Source organism: Nyctereutes procyonoides, unplaced genomic scaffold, assembly GCF_905146905.1.
Source record: "Nyctereutes procyonoides isolate TBG_1078 unplaced genomic scaffold, NYPRO_anot_genome, whole genome shotgun sequence".
In the NCBI taxonomy this organism is placed as follows: Eukaryota; Metazoa; Chordata; class Mammalia; order Carnivora; family Canidae; genus Nyctereutes; species Nyctereutes procyonoides.
In genome coordinates, this window is record NW_026575043.1 from 2,038,544 (window position 1) to 2,051,430 (window position 12,887).

At 44.9% G+C, this 12,887-nt stretch overlaps 2 protein-coding genes across 3 annotated transcripts; both read right to left on the minus strand.

Moving 5' to 3' along the window:
• Positions 1-3,915: 3,915 nt before the first annotated feature.
• On the minus strand, positions 3,916-10,150 carry LOC129507609 (histone H2B type 1-C/E/F/G/I). Of its 2 annotated transcripts, none has more exons than XM_055322126.1 (2): positions 9,697-10,150; positions 3,916-4,335 (listed from the first exon to the last, which is right to left on the minus strand). In XM_055322126.1, the coding sequence occupies exon 1, from the start codon at positions 10,084-10,086 to the stop codon at positions 9,706-9,708; it is 381 nt and encodes a 126-aa protein (XP_055178101.1). In that variant the 5' UTR covers positions 10,087-10,150; the 3' UTR covers positions 3,916-4,335; positions 9,697-9,705. The 2 variants fall into 2 exon arrangements, with proteins under 2 accessions (XP_055178101.1, XP_055178100.1); XM_055322125.1 differs by lacking the exon at positions 3,916-4,335 and adding an exon at positions 7,041-8,582.
• Positions 10,151-10,830: 680 nt separating this feature from the next.
• Positions 10,831-11,589, minus strand: LOC129507582 (histone H1.4). The gene has a single exon (XM_055322092.1). It carries the CDS (start codon positions 11,551-11,553, stop codon positions 10,894-10,896), a length of 660 nt encoding a protein of 219 aa, XP_055178067.1. The 5' UTR covers positions 11,554-11,589; the 3' UTR covers positions 10,831-10,893.
• Between the last annotated feature and the right edge of the window lie 1,298 nt (positions 11,590-12,887).

Below are 12,887 nucleotides of genomic sequence, written 5' to 3' on the forward strand. Positions count from 1 at the left end.
AAGATTTCTAAGAAGGAAACCTGTTTGTCTCAGAAGTGGCACTGTGGAGAAAGGCGGAGGAATTTTACCATAAGGATTTCTCCAAAGGCCTAGAGTCTAGACTTTCAGAGAAAGTTACCTGAAATTAAGGAGTGGTGGGCGCCCTCTAGTGTCTCAGGGACTCAACCTTAAACCTTTTCCAGGAAGGAAGCATCTTTAACCCAAGTTGTCTAGGTAGGTATGCATTATTTACTATCTATCATCTATCTATCTATCATCTATCTATCTATCTATCTATCTATCTATCTATCTATCTATCTATCTATCTACCTATCTATCTACCTACCTTTCAATCCATCCATCCGTCTCTCTATCCATCCATCCACCTACCTACCTATTTATCTATCAATCATCTATCTAAGTATTCACGTATTATTTGCTGAGCGCATGTTAAACACCAAGCCCTCTCCGAGCAGTCTGGGGGGTGTACAAATATAAACTCAAATTAATGTGACCTAATCCAGGAAGAAACCTCACTGTGACAAGTTAGGCTTCCAAATAAAGAGATCACTTCCTCTCCCTCAGACAAATAATTTCAGATATTGAAATTATACTTAAAGCTTAACGAAGTACAAATGCAATAATGTAGGTAAGAAGCAAGGGACATTCAAAACAAGGCCCGTTTTTAAAACTAATGACATAGAACCTCCGGTCATGAGAAAGAACTATACTCCCTAATGACAAAATAAAAATCCCCTGGTAAGATGCAACATTCAGGGTCTTGATGCACCTGACCACACAGCCACGATGTATGGCGGGAACTGCCAGAATTAGAACTTCGTGTTTATAACTGTAGGGCAAGTTTTCAGCATGGTACTCTTGGAATCTCATATAACCAAGGAAAACGCTTACGGTTCTAGAAGACTGAACAAACAATGAACATACTTCATCTGTGATTCCTGCACCTAACGCATACAAATATCTGATTTATTACAAGGTATACATTTATTATTATTAGTATTATTTTTTTTAGTTTGTTTGTTTAATGATAGTCACAGACTGAGAGAGAGAGAGAGGCAGAGACACAGGCACAGGGAGAAGCAGGCTCCATGCACCGGGAGCCCGACGTGGAATTCGATCCCGGGTCTCCAGGATCGCGCCCTGGGCCAAAGGCAGGCGCCAAACCGCTGCGCCACCCAGGGATCCCTACAAGGTATACATTTAATAATTTCAAACTTCAACTCCGGCTTCAGAAAAATAAGAATAGATACCCCCCCCAAAAAAAAAAACAGTTTCACATATACTGAACTCATTTTCATCATTTAACTAAACTGTAATCGAAAGGACTTTTCTAGGATAGAAAAGAAAAAAAATCTTCTCACATGCTTGCCAAGTAAAAGCAGTTCTAGATACATGGATGAGAATGACTATCATGAAAGAAACTAATATTCGAATATTTGCAGGAAGGGTCCTATAAATTTGGGACAGTCCTTGGGGCTGTGAAAGCCAGCTGTCCTGCGCAAGCTCCGTGAGGGTCCCTCGGCCACTGCAGACGAGGAGCAGGGCCAGCTCACGCAGCCGCACAGGAGGCCACCAAGGGACACCGCGGTCCGGCTGCTCAGGCTGCACACTGCTAGGCTCTGCGTCCTTCTCTGCGCACCGCCCAGCGTTGCTGCGAAGGTCCAGAGGCAGCTGTGCGAGGCCGGGTCCAGCAGGGGGCGCCGCGGGAAACCGCCAAGGCGAAGGCGACGCGCGACCCCACGGGGGCAGGGGAGGGGGAGACCCGGAAGAACGTAGCGTGACGCACGCGGAACTGGAGGCTCCTTGGGGCCTGGGCGGGCCGTGTGCGCGGAAGCGGACCAATGAGAGGGCGGCGTGGAAGGCGTGGAAGGAGGGGCCACTGAGGGAGCCGGCGTGGGGGCGTGGCTAGGCGCCCGGGGACGTGGGGGCGGGGCTTGTCGGGCCTCGTGGTCATTTCCGCTCCCGAGTGGACGCAGGGGGCGGAGGACCGCCGCTGCCACTTCTTAGGACTTTCCAGTTCCCGTTGAAAGGGGAGTGTGATTGTTGTGTGGCTGTTTCGTATTAGTATTGCGAGGAAATCCCCTCTTCTGGTTGAAAGCACAGTCCTGTGGTGTGAGTCCTGCACCAGGAGCATCGCAGCAGCACTTGGATAACATGGAAATGCAAATAATGGGATCCTGCTAGAGATCCAGGGAATCAGGATCTGTGAGGTGGGCCCAGCCATCTGTTTTACAAAAACAGTGCAGGTGATTTTGGTGCACGCTGAAGTTTGAGACTGCTTCCAAGTATTGTGATTCCCTTAATTCAGATGCTGGAGGTGACCCCTCAAATGTCAGCTGAGCTGAACCAAGCTGTTGACCTTCAAGATCATCACCAAAGCCAAACCAGTGCTTAGGTCTTACCCACTCAGACATCCATGCCAGGCTATAAAGTGAAAAACAAATTGTATGTCTGGAAAGGCGAGATCTAGAAGGATTGTTATCTACAATCAATGCAGAATTCCATTTCTCCAGATTTTATTAATCATCCCTTTTCATTTACAGACGTTTTGCAGTCATTTAGACTTCCCAGCTAAGGTAGTCCGTGGTAAATAATGAATTCCCAGTCACTGGGCCTGTAACAGAAGTAAATTCTGCTTTATGATTAGAGCAAAAACTACAATGAAAATGCTAAGACACTTTATGTAGGCTCTTACTGAGGTAATGCTCTCACTCTAATGAATCAGTGTACAGCAAACCAGGACAGGTTAGATTTGAGCGGGATATACACACTAATTATTCTCAGGCAGATCAGACTTTCATACTTCATAAATTCCATGAGGTCATCCACATTTTCAGTTACTGTTTGCATTCATTTCTTCTCTGCATTCATACCCCTCCTATGTCTGAAGAAGAAAAAAGGGTTCTTCTTCAGTCCCATTTTGCCATCAGTACTAATATTTGTTATACAAGGAAGAGAGTTCTTTTAATGTGTTTGTATAATGTGCTATGAGATATCTTTACTCCCGTGTTACGTGTGTTTTAGTCATTGTGAGCACAAACAGTTAATGAGTCAGACCATGCTTAGTCGAGATATTCTTGAATAATATTATCTTTCTTCCAAATCCCCCAAATATACTCCTTGAGGTGGGATTCTAGTCGTCCAAAGGCTCCTATTTTCTTGTTAGTTTTTCTTCTGAGAAGAATTGGCTACTCCGATTGGACTTTTAATTCAGTGACTAAAGAAAATGGACTTGCTAGCGATTGTTGCTTACTAGATGTCCATCAGTGTTGTTAAACCTTTACATGATATATCTCATTTAATCCTTCAAAGTACACTACTTCCTAGAATTATTATTGTTGTTGTACAGATGTGGAAATAAGTATCAAAACGCTGAGTCACTAAATCAATGGGACCATTGCAATAACTCAGCTCTGACCTCTCTCCTTATTGTTATAGATTGATGTGCATTGACAGCCTACTGTATGGGTAGAACAGCTTTGGGCATTTGGAGGTCAGCTGCAAAAAGAAACCTAACCCAACCCAGTGGAGCTTACAGTCTGGAGAATGGGAAGATGAAACGAATAATACACAGATTCATGTCAGTTAGTGCTAAGTGTAATGAAGAAGAATAAACAGAGCAAGTTATGAAGGAGATAGAAGGGTGCCATTTTACTTTTGCAGGTCAGAGAGTACCTCCCAGACATGGTAACATTGTAACCCATCCACTCGCCCCAAGACCCACGAAATGTGGGGAGTATTTCAATATGTAACATGTGCTATGCCCAGGTGAAGTGCCCAAAAGATGACAAGGTCTATCCCCTCATCTCGCCTCCTTTCCCTTTCTGCTCTCTCTGGCTAGTGTGCTCTGTGGCTTCTCTTCGGTCTTCAGTCTCTTTAGCCATTTGCTGCTTCCATTCTTTTTCTGAGTCCCTCTCAATATCTCTCACCTTCTTTCCCTATGCTCCATGTTTCTCCTTAAAAAATCATCATAATTTGGCTGTGATACTCATTATTGTATTGTACTATGAAATACAGCCTAACCTTCATGGTTAAACTTTTAGACACAATTCTAAAACTTTAGTCCTTCACTTCTTCCACAATTCCCAGTCCCTATCCATGGTAGCAAATGTCATGGTTGTGGAAGGAAAAGCCATTCAAATGCTGCTGTTCATGTAAAGCAAAGGGAGCCTTCTGTTCTGTGCAGCATTGCATGTCCACGACACCAAAATGAAACTTGAGAACTGTGGGCATCCCCTGGGTGATCTCCACCGCTCCCCAGTCTTCCTTCCAGGGCCAGGGTTTGGAGGACCACTGGGAGTATAAATCAGGCGGGAGACAGCTGAAGTTGTTCATCTGAACAAAGTACAAAAAATAGCCTTCAGTAAGAAGTCTCCTTATAACTTTTGAGTCCACACTCGACCTGAATAATCCAAACTATTTGACAGAACCTTCAAAAGGTAAATAGTTGGAGAATTCAAGTTCTGGTCAATGACAGATATCTGATCAAAACTGTAAAAACATAGTTTTTCTTAAGACGATGTGCATAGTAAAGAGCTAATATTATGCGAAGGGAGGTGTGGCCTTTGCCCTTTGCTGAGAGGTGATGTGTAGGCCCTTGGAATGCCCTGCAGGATAAGAATACCTTTGTTTACAAAGAGGCTTTGGGCTGTTCAGGACACTGTACTAATGTCCTTTATGTTGGGGGCTTTGGGCCGTGTGGTGTCTGGACTACCTCCAGAGGGACTGCTGAGTAAGAGATCAGCCACGTGGACAGTAAACCATGTGTATGTGATGAAGCCCCTTGGTTGGCAATGTGTATTGTGTTGTTAAAATATTGTTGTGTTGCAGGGAGGCAATAACTCTCCCTATTCCCCCAAAGGGCAAGGACTACAGAAGCTCCGAGTTAGGAACCCTCAGAGACCCTGCTCTTCTGCTTCTTACATTGGCTTAACCTATTCTTTTGTTATAATAAACCCCAACTTTGAGTAAAATAACTTTTAGTGAATTCTGTGTATCATCTAAAGAATAACTAAATCTGAGGATGGTTATGTAAACCCATCAACTTTGCAGCTGATGTCAGACATGAGGGCAATCTTATGGGACTATACCTTGACTTCGGACTATAGCACAAAGATACTAGTATTACTCTATTCTAAATATGACTAAAGTATTTGGATGAATATTTTGCATCAATTTAATGAGTTCTGTAGTTCCCATAAACCGGCCAGCAGATTTCTAAAGAGTGATAAACATTTTAGGTGTCAGTAAATGATTATTAAAATAAATAAATAAGAAGCAAGCAATGAGCTGTGGGTTTCCTTGATGGCCTACAAACCTGAGCGCTCCAGAAGGACAAGAACAACCTCATCTCTCTTTGTATCTCTAGTGCCCAAAGATCTTCCATGACTATCTCTGGACTTATAAGAAATACTTGGAATGACTGCCATGGTACAATTTAGTAGGGAATTTTGACACATGTCAAGGGTCTCCTTATAAGCCTTCATGACGAAACTATGCTTTTAGTTTCTTCTTTCATGTCCTTCTGCTACCTCCTAATCTGTTACTTTACACTTGAAGCATTGTAGGTCATTTTTTAAGTCTGACTCAATCATTAACTCAAATTTTGCCTTTGAAGTCTATTAATGTAGCTTTAACTTGTCCAATTGCAAAATTTATTAATTGGTCCTTCCATATTGTTAATTTCTTATATTTTCATAAGTTAAAGTATTTTCTGGGGTTTTATCTTTTTATTTTGTTTTCTCTTTTAACTTGTTTTCTCCACACCCATTAGTTTTGTTGGACATTCTTATAACCCTCATGAACCAGAGTCTTGTTGTACAGATGGCTGTTTAGGAGTTTTCAGATGAATTCATTCAATATTTTCTCTAAGTACCTGCAATGTGCTGCTATATGTAATGCAGAGACCACTGTTTGGTCCCTTACAATCTTAGGGAAAAGTCGACCGGCATCATGTGGGAGTTTCATTGGATTTTGTGTTTATGGATAGCGGTCAATTATGGTCTAATTTCCTAGAATCCTTTTTTTTTTTTTTTTTTAAGATTTTACTTATTTATTTACCAGAGACAGAGAGAGCACCAGCAGTGGGAAGTGGCAGAGGGAGAAGCAGACTCCCCCACTGAGCAGGGAGCCCAATGTAGGGCTCCATGAGCTGAAGGCAGACGCTTAACTGAGCAATCCAGATGCCCCCAATTTCCTGGAATTCTTAAAGAGCTACCACTTAGAAAAGTATTAGGTCCAAGTGATTATACAGCTGACTTCTGTCTACTGTCTAAAGCACAAATACTTTTATACAATCAAGTATTTAAACAAAAAAGACGATGTGTTGGTTTCGCATTATGTTCACAAATGTGCTACCTTCCCTTGAAAGGTGGAGCCTAGTTGCCCTTCTGGGTGTACGCCATTTTTTTAAGTGACTTGTTTCTAATTAATAGAAAGTGGCAGAAGTCACAGCGTGTGACATTTGGAACTAGGTCGTAGAGACTCTGTGACAAATTCCTCCTCCCTTCTCTCTATGATTTGTCTTTGTGGAAGAGAGCCAGTTGGCCGTCCTGACAGGTCTATGCGGCTAGAATCGGAGGTCCTCCTGCTGAGAGCCCACAGGAACTTGGGTGGCACGAGGGTGAGCCACCTTGGAAGGGAACCCACAGTTAAGCTTCAGGTGACTGCTGTGCGTGTTTGCATCTTGACTTCAGCCTCAGGAGAGATCCTGGCCAGAACCTCCCAGGAAATCACTTCTAGGTTCCTGATCTCTCCCCGCCCCCCGCCAAAAAATAGATAATAAATGTTCATTGATTTAAGCTGTTGAGTTTTGGGGTAGTTTGTTACCTAGCAGCAGATAATGGAGGAGAGGCTCACAATTAAGCGTTCAAAGTTACCATAGTCTTATTGACCAAATCTGATACAGGTTAACCGAAAAGGGAAAATCACAGAATGATTTTACGTGTGTAGAGCGGAGGAAAAATCCCCCGGAAATCTAAAATGTGTGCAGCCAGTATTTAAGATACTAATAGAAAATGACCAAAGAAGATTTGGCCTTGGAATACAAGTATAGGGTAGCATTAGGGAATCTACTCGTAATTTATTGTAGCAGGCTAGAGGAGGAAAAGCCCTTGATTTCATCAAATACCGAAAATTCACACATCATTCATAATAAAACCTTTAAAAGTATATTTAGAAGGAAACTAACCAACACACACAGATTATATACATATCCATGCATGCAAGCAAACAGGTTTTTAACACGTCAGGAACTACTAAAACCACTTTAGTGAAAAGGAAGAAAATGACGGTGATGCCTTAACATGGCATATAGCGTGTGACATTAACTAACACAATACCATGATAAAAATAGTTACAGAAATAGTTATTGGAAAAAATATCAAAGTTTCTGGTCTGCTAATGATAGTACTATTTGTGATGAACTCAGGACAGTCCATTAAATCATTAAATATTGATTAGGTTTTGCAAAATTTGGTAATCGGATAGATATCAAGTGCATGTAAATAATCTGTCAATTATCCTCCCACCCTCAAGAATTTATAACAGTGCTTCAGTCTATTGCCATCTAGCAGAACAGATTAGAAAACTAGCTTTACGTTTGTTGGGAGAATTTATGGGGTTTGGTTCACAGTGTGACAGAGTGACCCCCGTTTTGGTGTACGAGTTTCACCCTATTTTATTGATTTTGAGTTACATGAGTAATCCATTAACTCTGAAAAATTCTCAGCCATGATCATTGGAAGCTCACACCAGCATCAATCTCTCTGGTTGTCCTTGTGGTGCCATGATTAGACACATGGCAGACAATTTCACTACTAATTCCAGATCTCTTAAACTCACTTTTACATTTCTCTCCCCGCATTTTGGATAAATAAGGTCTGCTTACAGAATTCATGAAAATTCTTCATCTGGAGCCTATTGATTTTTTTGGGCCCATTTAGCAAGCCTTTAATTTTAATTTTCATATATATATATTAACGTGTATATCCACACCTTCATTTCTGGAAGTCATATTTGGTTCTTTCGACTCTTTTTGGAAAATTCCTTGTATTCTTAATCCCTCAGCATATTTCACTTAGTGTTTTCCTTTTCCTTTTAAAAGATATTCAAGTTAGCAACTTGAAGTTTGTATCTGTTCATTTTCTTTTTACTCCTTTTGTTTCCACTGTGCCTGTGGGCTTCTCTTCTTGTTGGTTACATTGTCTTGTTGAATCCTGTGTTGATTTTGGTTGTGAAGCTGCCCTTTCATTTTCTTTGCTATCTTATGTGTGGAGGATTTGCTGAGACCAAAAATGAAGCTTATTCCTTCAGAGAGGATTTGTATTTGCCTTGAGCAGGTGCTCAGGGGTACAAAGCCAGCTTGGGAGATCTCGGAGTTAATCCTCAGCCCGGGTGTTCCGAATCCCTGTGATGTCAGTGCCAGAAGCAAGTGAGTGGTGGTGGGAATTGTGGGTGGCACAATCTACCTTGCTCGGCACGGAGGGTGAGCACACACTGTTGCCATCTTCTGGGCGAGTGGGAGTGTGGGGGTGCCCATGTGCTGTCTGGTCCTGTGCTCATTTCTAGTTCATCCTTCTACCCTGAGGATGGAACCGGTGAGTGTGTCAGCTACACCCGGAAAGATAATCTCATCCGTTTTCTTGGGGGAACTCTCAGCTGTTGACTGCTTACCCCCTGGCCAGTTCCTCCCAGCTCCCCAGCTTTTTCCCCCAGATTTCTTTTCCCCACAATAATCCATTCCCACCAGCAGCAGAAACCCTTTATGCCATCTGACCTTGTGCAGCAGAAGCCACATCCTCCCGGGAAGGGCTTTCTTTCCCTTTCTACCTCCTCTCAGTCCTTGCCTCTCAGGGACACGGGGCAAGGGGCCAGGGGAGGAAAGGGGGCCTCAGTCCCGGGGTAACTATTGCCTATCCAGTCAGACACTTTATGGGATTGAGTAGTGGGCTTTTCTCTTGTGACCCTGGGGTCTTCCCAGCTAAGGCTGCTGGAAGAAGACCGGCAATGAAATAGGACTTTGTAGGAGAGAAGCTGTAGTAGATGACAGGATCTGAAAGCCCTTCAAAGTCAGGACAGGTTCCTTTTCCTGTCTGTCTGCGCCTTTAGGATACAGCACAGACTCCTCTCTGATCCCCACCCTACCTCCCCCACCAGCAGAAATGGGCGCTATTGCAAAGCTAGCAAGCCAGAAAAGCCTGTGTAAGATTTCCATGAAAACTCATGTTGTCTTTTTTTTCATTATTGCATATCTATATGCTGAAAAGAAAAGCTCTGAGCAAAACAAAGTTTTTACAGCGTGCTTTGTGCTCTGGGGAAACCGTTCTTACCCCAGTCCTTGAATGTCACGATGAATTTGGAGCCTGCGCACAGAAGGAGAGCTGTACACTTGAAATGGCATTTTCATTTAAAATTGAGGTTTAGTGTTGTGAAACTAAGGGATAATGGTTGTACAGAACCGGTTTTGGGCATAGCGAGCACTCAATTTATGATGGGTATGGTTATCGACTGGGAAATGTGGCATCCTTGCTACGCAATCCTAAGAGAAAATCATAGAGTCGTAGCTATGTATCGATCTTAGAGTAAACTTGATTAGGATGCATTTGAGAATAGTTTTTAGAAAGCATTATAGCTCATTTGTTGAAAGCATGCGTGGCTCTGAAAAGAGCCTTTGGGTTTAGGGAAGGAGACGCTTACTTGGCACGTTTACTTGGAGCTGGTGTACTTGGTGACGGCCTTGGTGCCCTCGGACACGGCGTGCTTGGCCAGCTCCCCGGGCAGCAGCAGGCGCACGGCCGTCTGGATCTCCCTGGACGTGATGGTCGAGCGCTTGTTGTAATGCGCCAGGCGCGACGCCTCGCCCGCGATGCGCTCGAAGATGTCGTTGACGAACGAGTTCATGATGCCCATGGCCTTGGACGAGATGCCCGTGTCGGGGTGCACCTGCTTCAGCACCTTGTACACGTACACCGAGTAGCTCTCCTTGCGGCTGCGCTTGCGCTTCTTGCCGTCCTTCTTCTGCGCCTTGGTCACCGCCTTCTTGGAGCCCTTCTTTGGGGCTGGCGCGGATTTGGCTGGTTCTGGCATCGTAGCGTTTAGTTAGAACACTCGAACTTAAACTTGGGTTAAGTCCCTAAGCCTCGTTTATTTATAGATGCGGTATTCAAATGTGGTTAGTAACATTTCGCTTGTGATTGGATTAATTTTACTGTGTCGTCACAAATGCGAATTGTAAAAGATACTTGCAAATCTAGCTTTTCATTGGCTGCCTCGTTTCTTTGCTTCCTTCCAATCAGAAGGTTCAGAGTAGGGTGCCGAAAGCTACTATAAATAAGCCTTTAAAGCAATTGCGCTTGTTTCAGTGAGAGCTAATGAAGTTTTGCTAATAGGTTAGCTTTGGGATTTTTGATATAGATTGCTCTCTGCTGGCTAGTAGAGTTTCCTGCGTTGAGTCTGAGGCTTGCACGGGGGACACCTGGTGGCCGTGGGGACGTCCTAGATGTTGAGTTCTGGAGCAAGTGTAATTATACTCACGTTATATTCCTTGCCAGGTAGCCTAATCGACGTAGAATAGCAGGACGTGTGTAATTGTTAGCCTTAAGCACTTTAAGGGAATGTTGTGTCGCAGAGGACGATTGGGGAAACCACATTATCTGCTCGGTTTTATGCACCATTAAACCCCGGAACCTAAAGTTGCTAAAGCATTGTGTGCGTGACTGGCGTCGCCACGAGAAACCCGTCCTTTCGCCCAAGTCCCGCCCATTCGCTGTCGCGGCGTCCTTCCCGTCACGCCCCCTGCGCACGCACAGTGCAACAGCTCTTTTACTGAGGTCTGGGGGTGGCTCTGAAAAGAGCCTTTGGGTTGTGTTGAGCTAAGTAGTTGGCCGAAGAAACTTATTTCTTCTTAGCGGCTGCCTTCTTTGGCTTGGCTGCCTTGGGCTTGGCGGTCTTTGGTTTGGCCGCCTTGGGTTTCACAGCTTTGGCCTTCGCAGGGCTCTTAGGCGCCTTCTTGGGCTTGGCCGCTTTCGCCTTCTTGGGGCTTTTGGCCTTTTTGGCTCCTGCGGCCGCGGCGGGCTTTTTGGCCTTCTTCGGGGTCTTCTTAGCGCTCTTCTTGGGGGTGCCGGCCCCCCCCGCCTTCTTGGGCTTCTTGGCCGTCCCCGCCGCCCGCTTGGGCTTGGCCGCGCCCGCCTTCTTGGCCTTGGGCTTGGCCTCCCCGGAGGCCGCCTTCTTGTTGAGCTTGAAGGAGCCCGAGGCGCCGGTGCCCTTGGTCTGCACCAGGGTCCCCTTGCTCACCAGGCTCTTGAGGCCCAGCTTGATGCGGCTGTTGTTCTTCTCCACGTCGTAGCCGGCGGCCGCCAGCGCCTTCTTGAGCGCGGCCAGGGACACGCCGCTGCGCTCCTTGGACGCGGCCACCGCCTTGGTGATGAGCTCGGACACCGGGGGCCCGGACGCCTTGCGCTTGGCTGCGCCGGCGGACTTGCGGGCCTTCTTCTTCACCGGCGTCTTCTCCGCGGGGGCCGGGGCGGCGGGCGCGGCGGGCGCGGTTTCAGACATGTCGAAAGCGGGCGCGGGGAGAGAACTCGAGCCGGAAGCGGAGGCACTGGCCGGGACTCGGGCCGCGCCGCTGCGCCCTCCCGTTTATATAGGGCGGAGCTGCGCCGTGATTGGTGCGCTGTCCAGCCCGCCTCGCTGGCAGCCTCAGAGTGTCCTCTCGGATCCGGAGTTGTGTTTGTTACACCTCAAAAAATGCCAAAAATATCAAAATCCTCTGCATCGAATCGACCGGTTTTTCTCCGAAAATGATCCCCGAAGCCTCGGGCTTCACGCTGGTCTCAAATGATGAAGAAAGCACCAAGCTTTATGCCAAAAACTTGCCATATTTCCCGCCGTGCTCTTCAAATTTCAACTCAGAGCAACAAAACTTTCTATTTTCTTCGTAAATTATAAACCGATCTTTAACTGTGGAGTTTTCTGACCTCTCAAATAGGATTCTCCAAGTGGTTAGCTTCTTATATGTCCAAAAACTATGCCACTGGCACTAAGATTTTTATTATAAATCTGCGCTTAAGTGAGGGAAGTAACACAGGCTCCTAGGAGAGTCCTGCCTATTGAGCCGAGGGCATTTGAGTTCATCAACCTGGTTTAGTTTAATGCCAAACAAATTGCTACCCATTTGGGGTTAGATTTTGAACCCTTGGTACATCAATCTATGCAGTCATGGTTTTATTTCTATCTGCTGTACCTGGGTTTTAAAATAATTCTTTAGGATAATTCTTTTCCTTTCTGCTCCCAATGGTTGGGGGCGGGGCTGTTGCTTCTCTTTTCCCTGGACAACTGCTCCATGAGTTTAGATACCTTGAATTCAGGATATTTGAGAGGGTAAGGGGATCCCAAAACACAGGGTATACAGATGGAAAAGGATTAATTTTCACATGACCCAGAGACGATGTCCCTAAAATCATGGGAAATGGAGGGGGACTTTGAAGTATTTGCAGTGTTGTTGAGTTCTTTTGGCACATTCCTCAGGATTAAACTAATAAACGGGTTAGGACTGAAATATAAGTCTTGATCATAAGGAGAAAGAAACGAGAAGTGTAAATTATAACATATTTACTCTCATTATTAGAGAAACGCAGACCCTGTTATTACTTAATAGTTGATGAATGGCTAGTCCACCCACCAAATATGGCTTTAGTCATGAAGATCATAACCCTGTGCTTCCCAGAGTTCCATAACAAAGAAAACAAGTTACATGTAGGATTGAATTAGAAGTTTAGATTCCCATCTCGGAGGCAGATCTTTGAGGGATGATGCAAGTTATGTCATTACCCTCTGAGGACTCCTTTGCAAGGTCTCTGAAAGATGATTTATTTAGTTAGCTGCCCAAT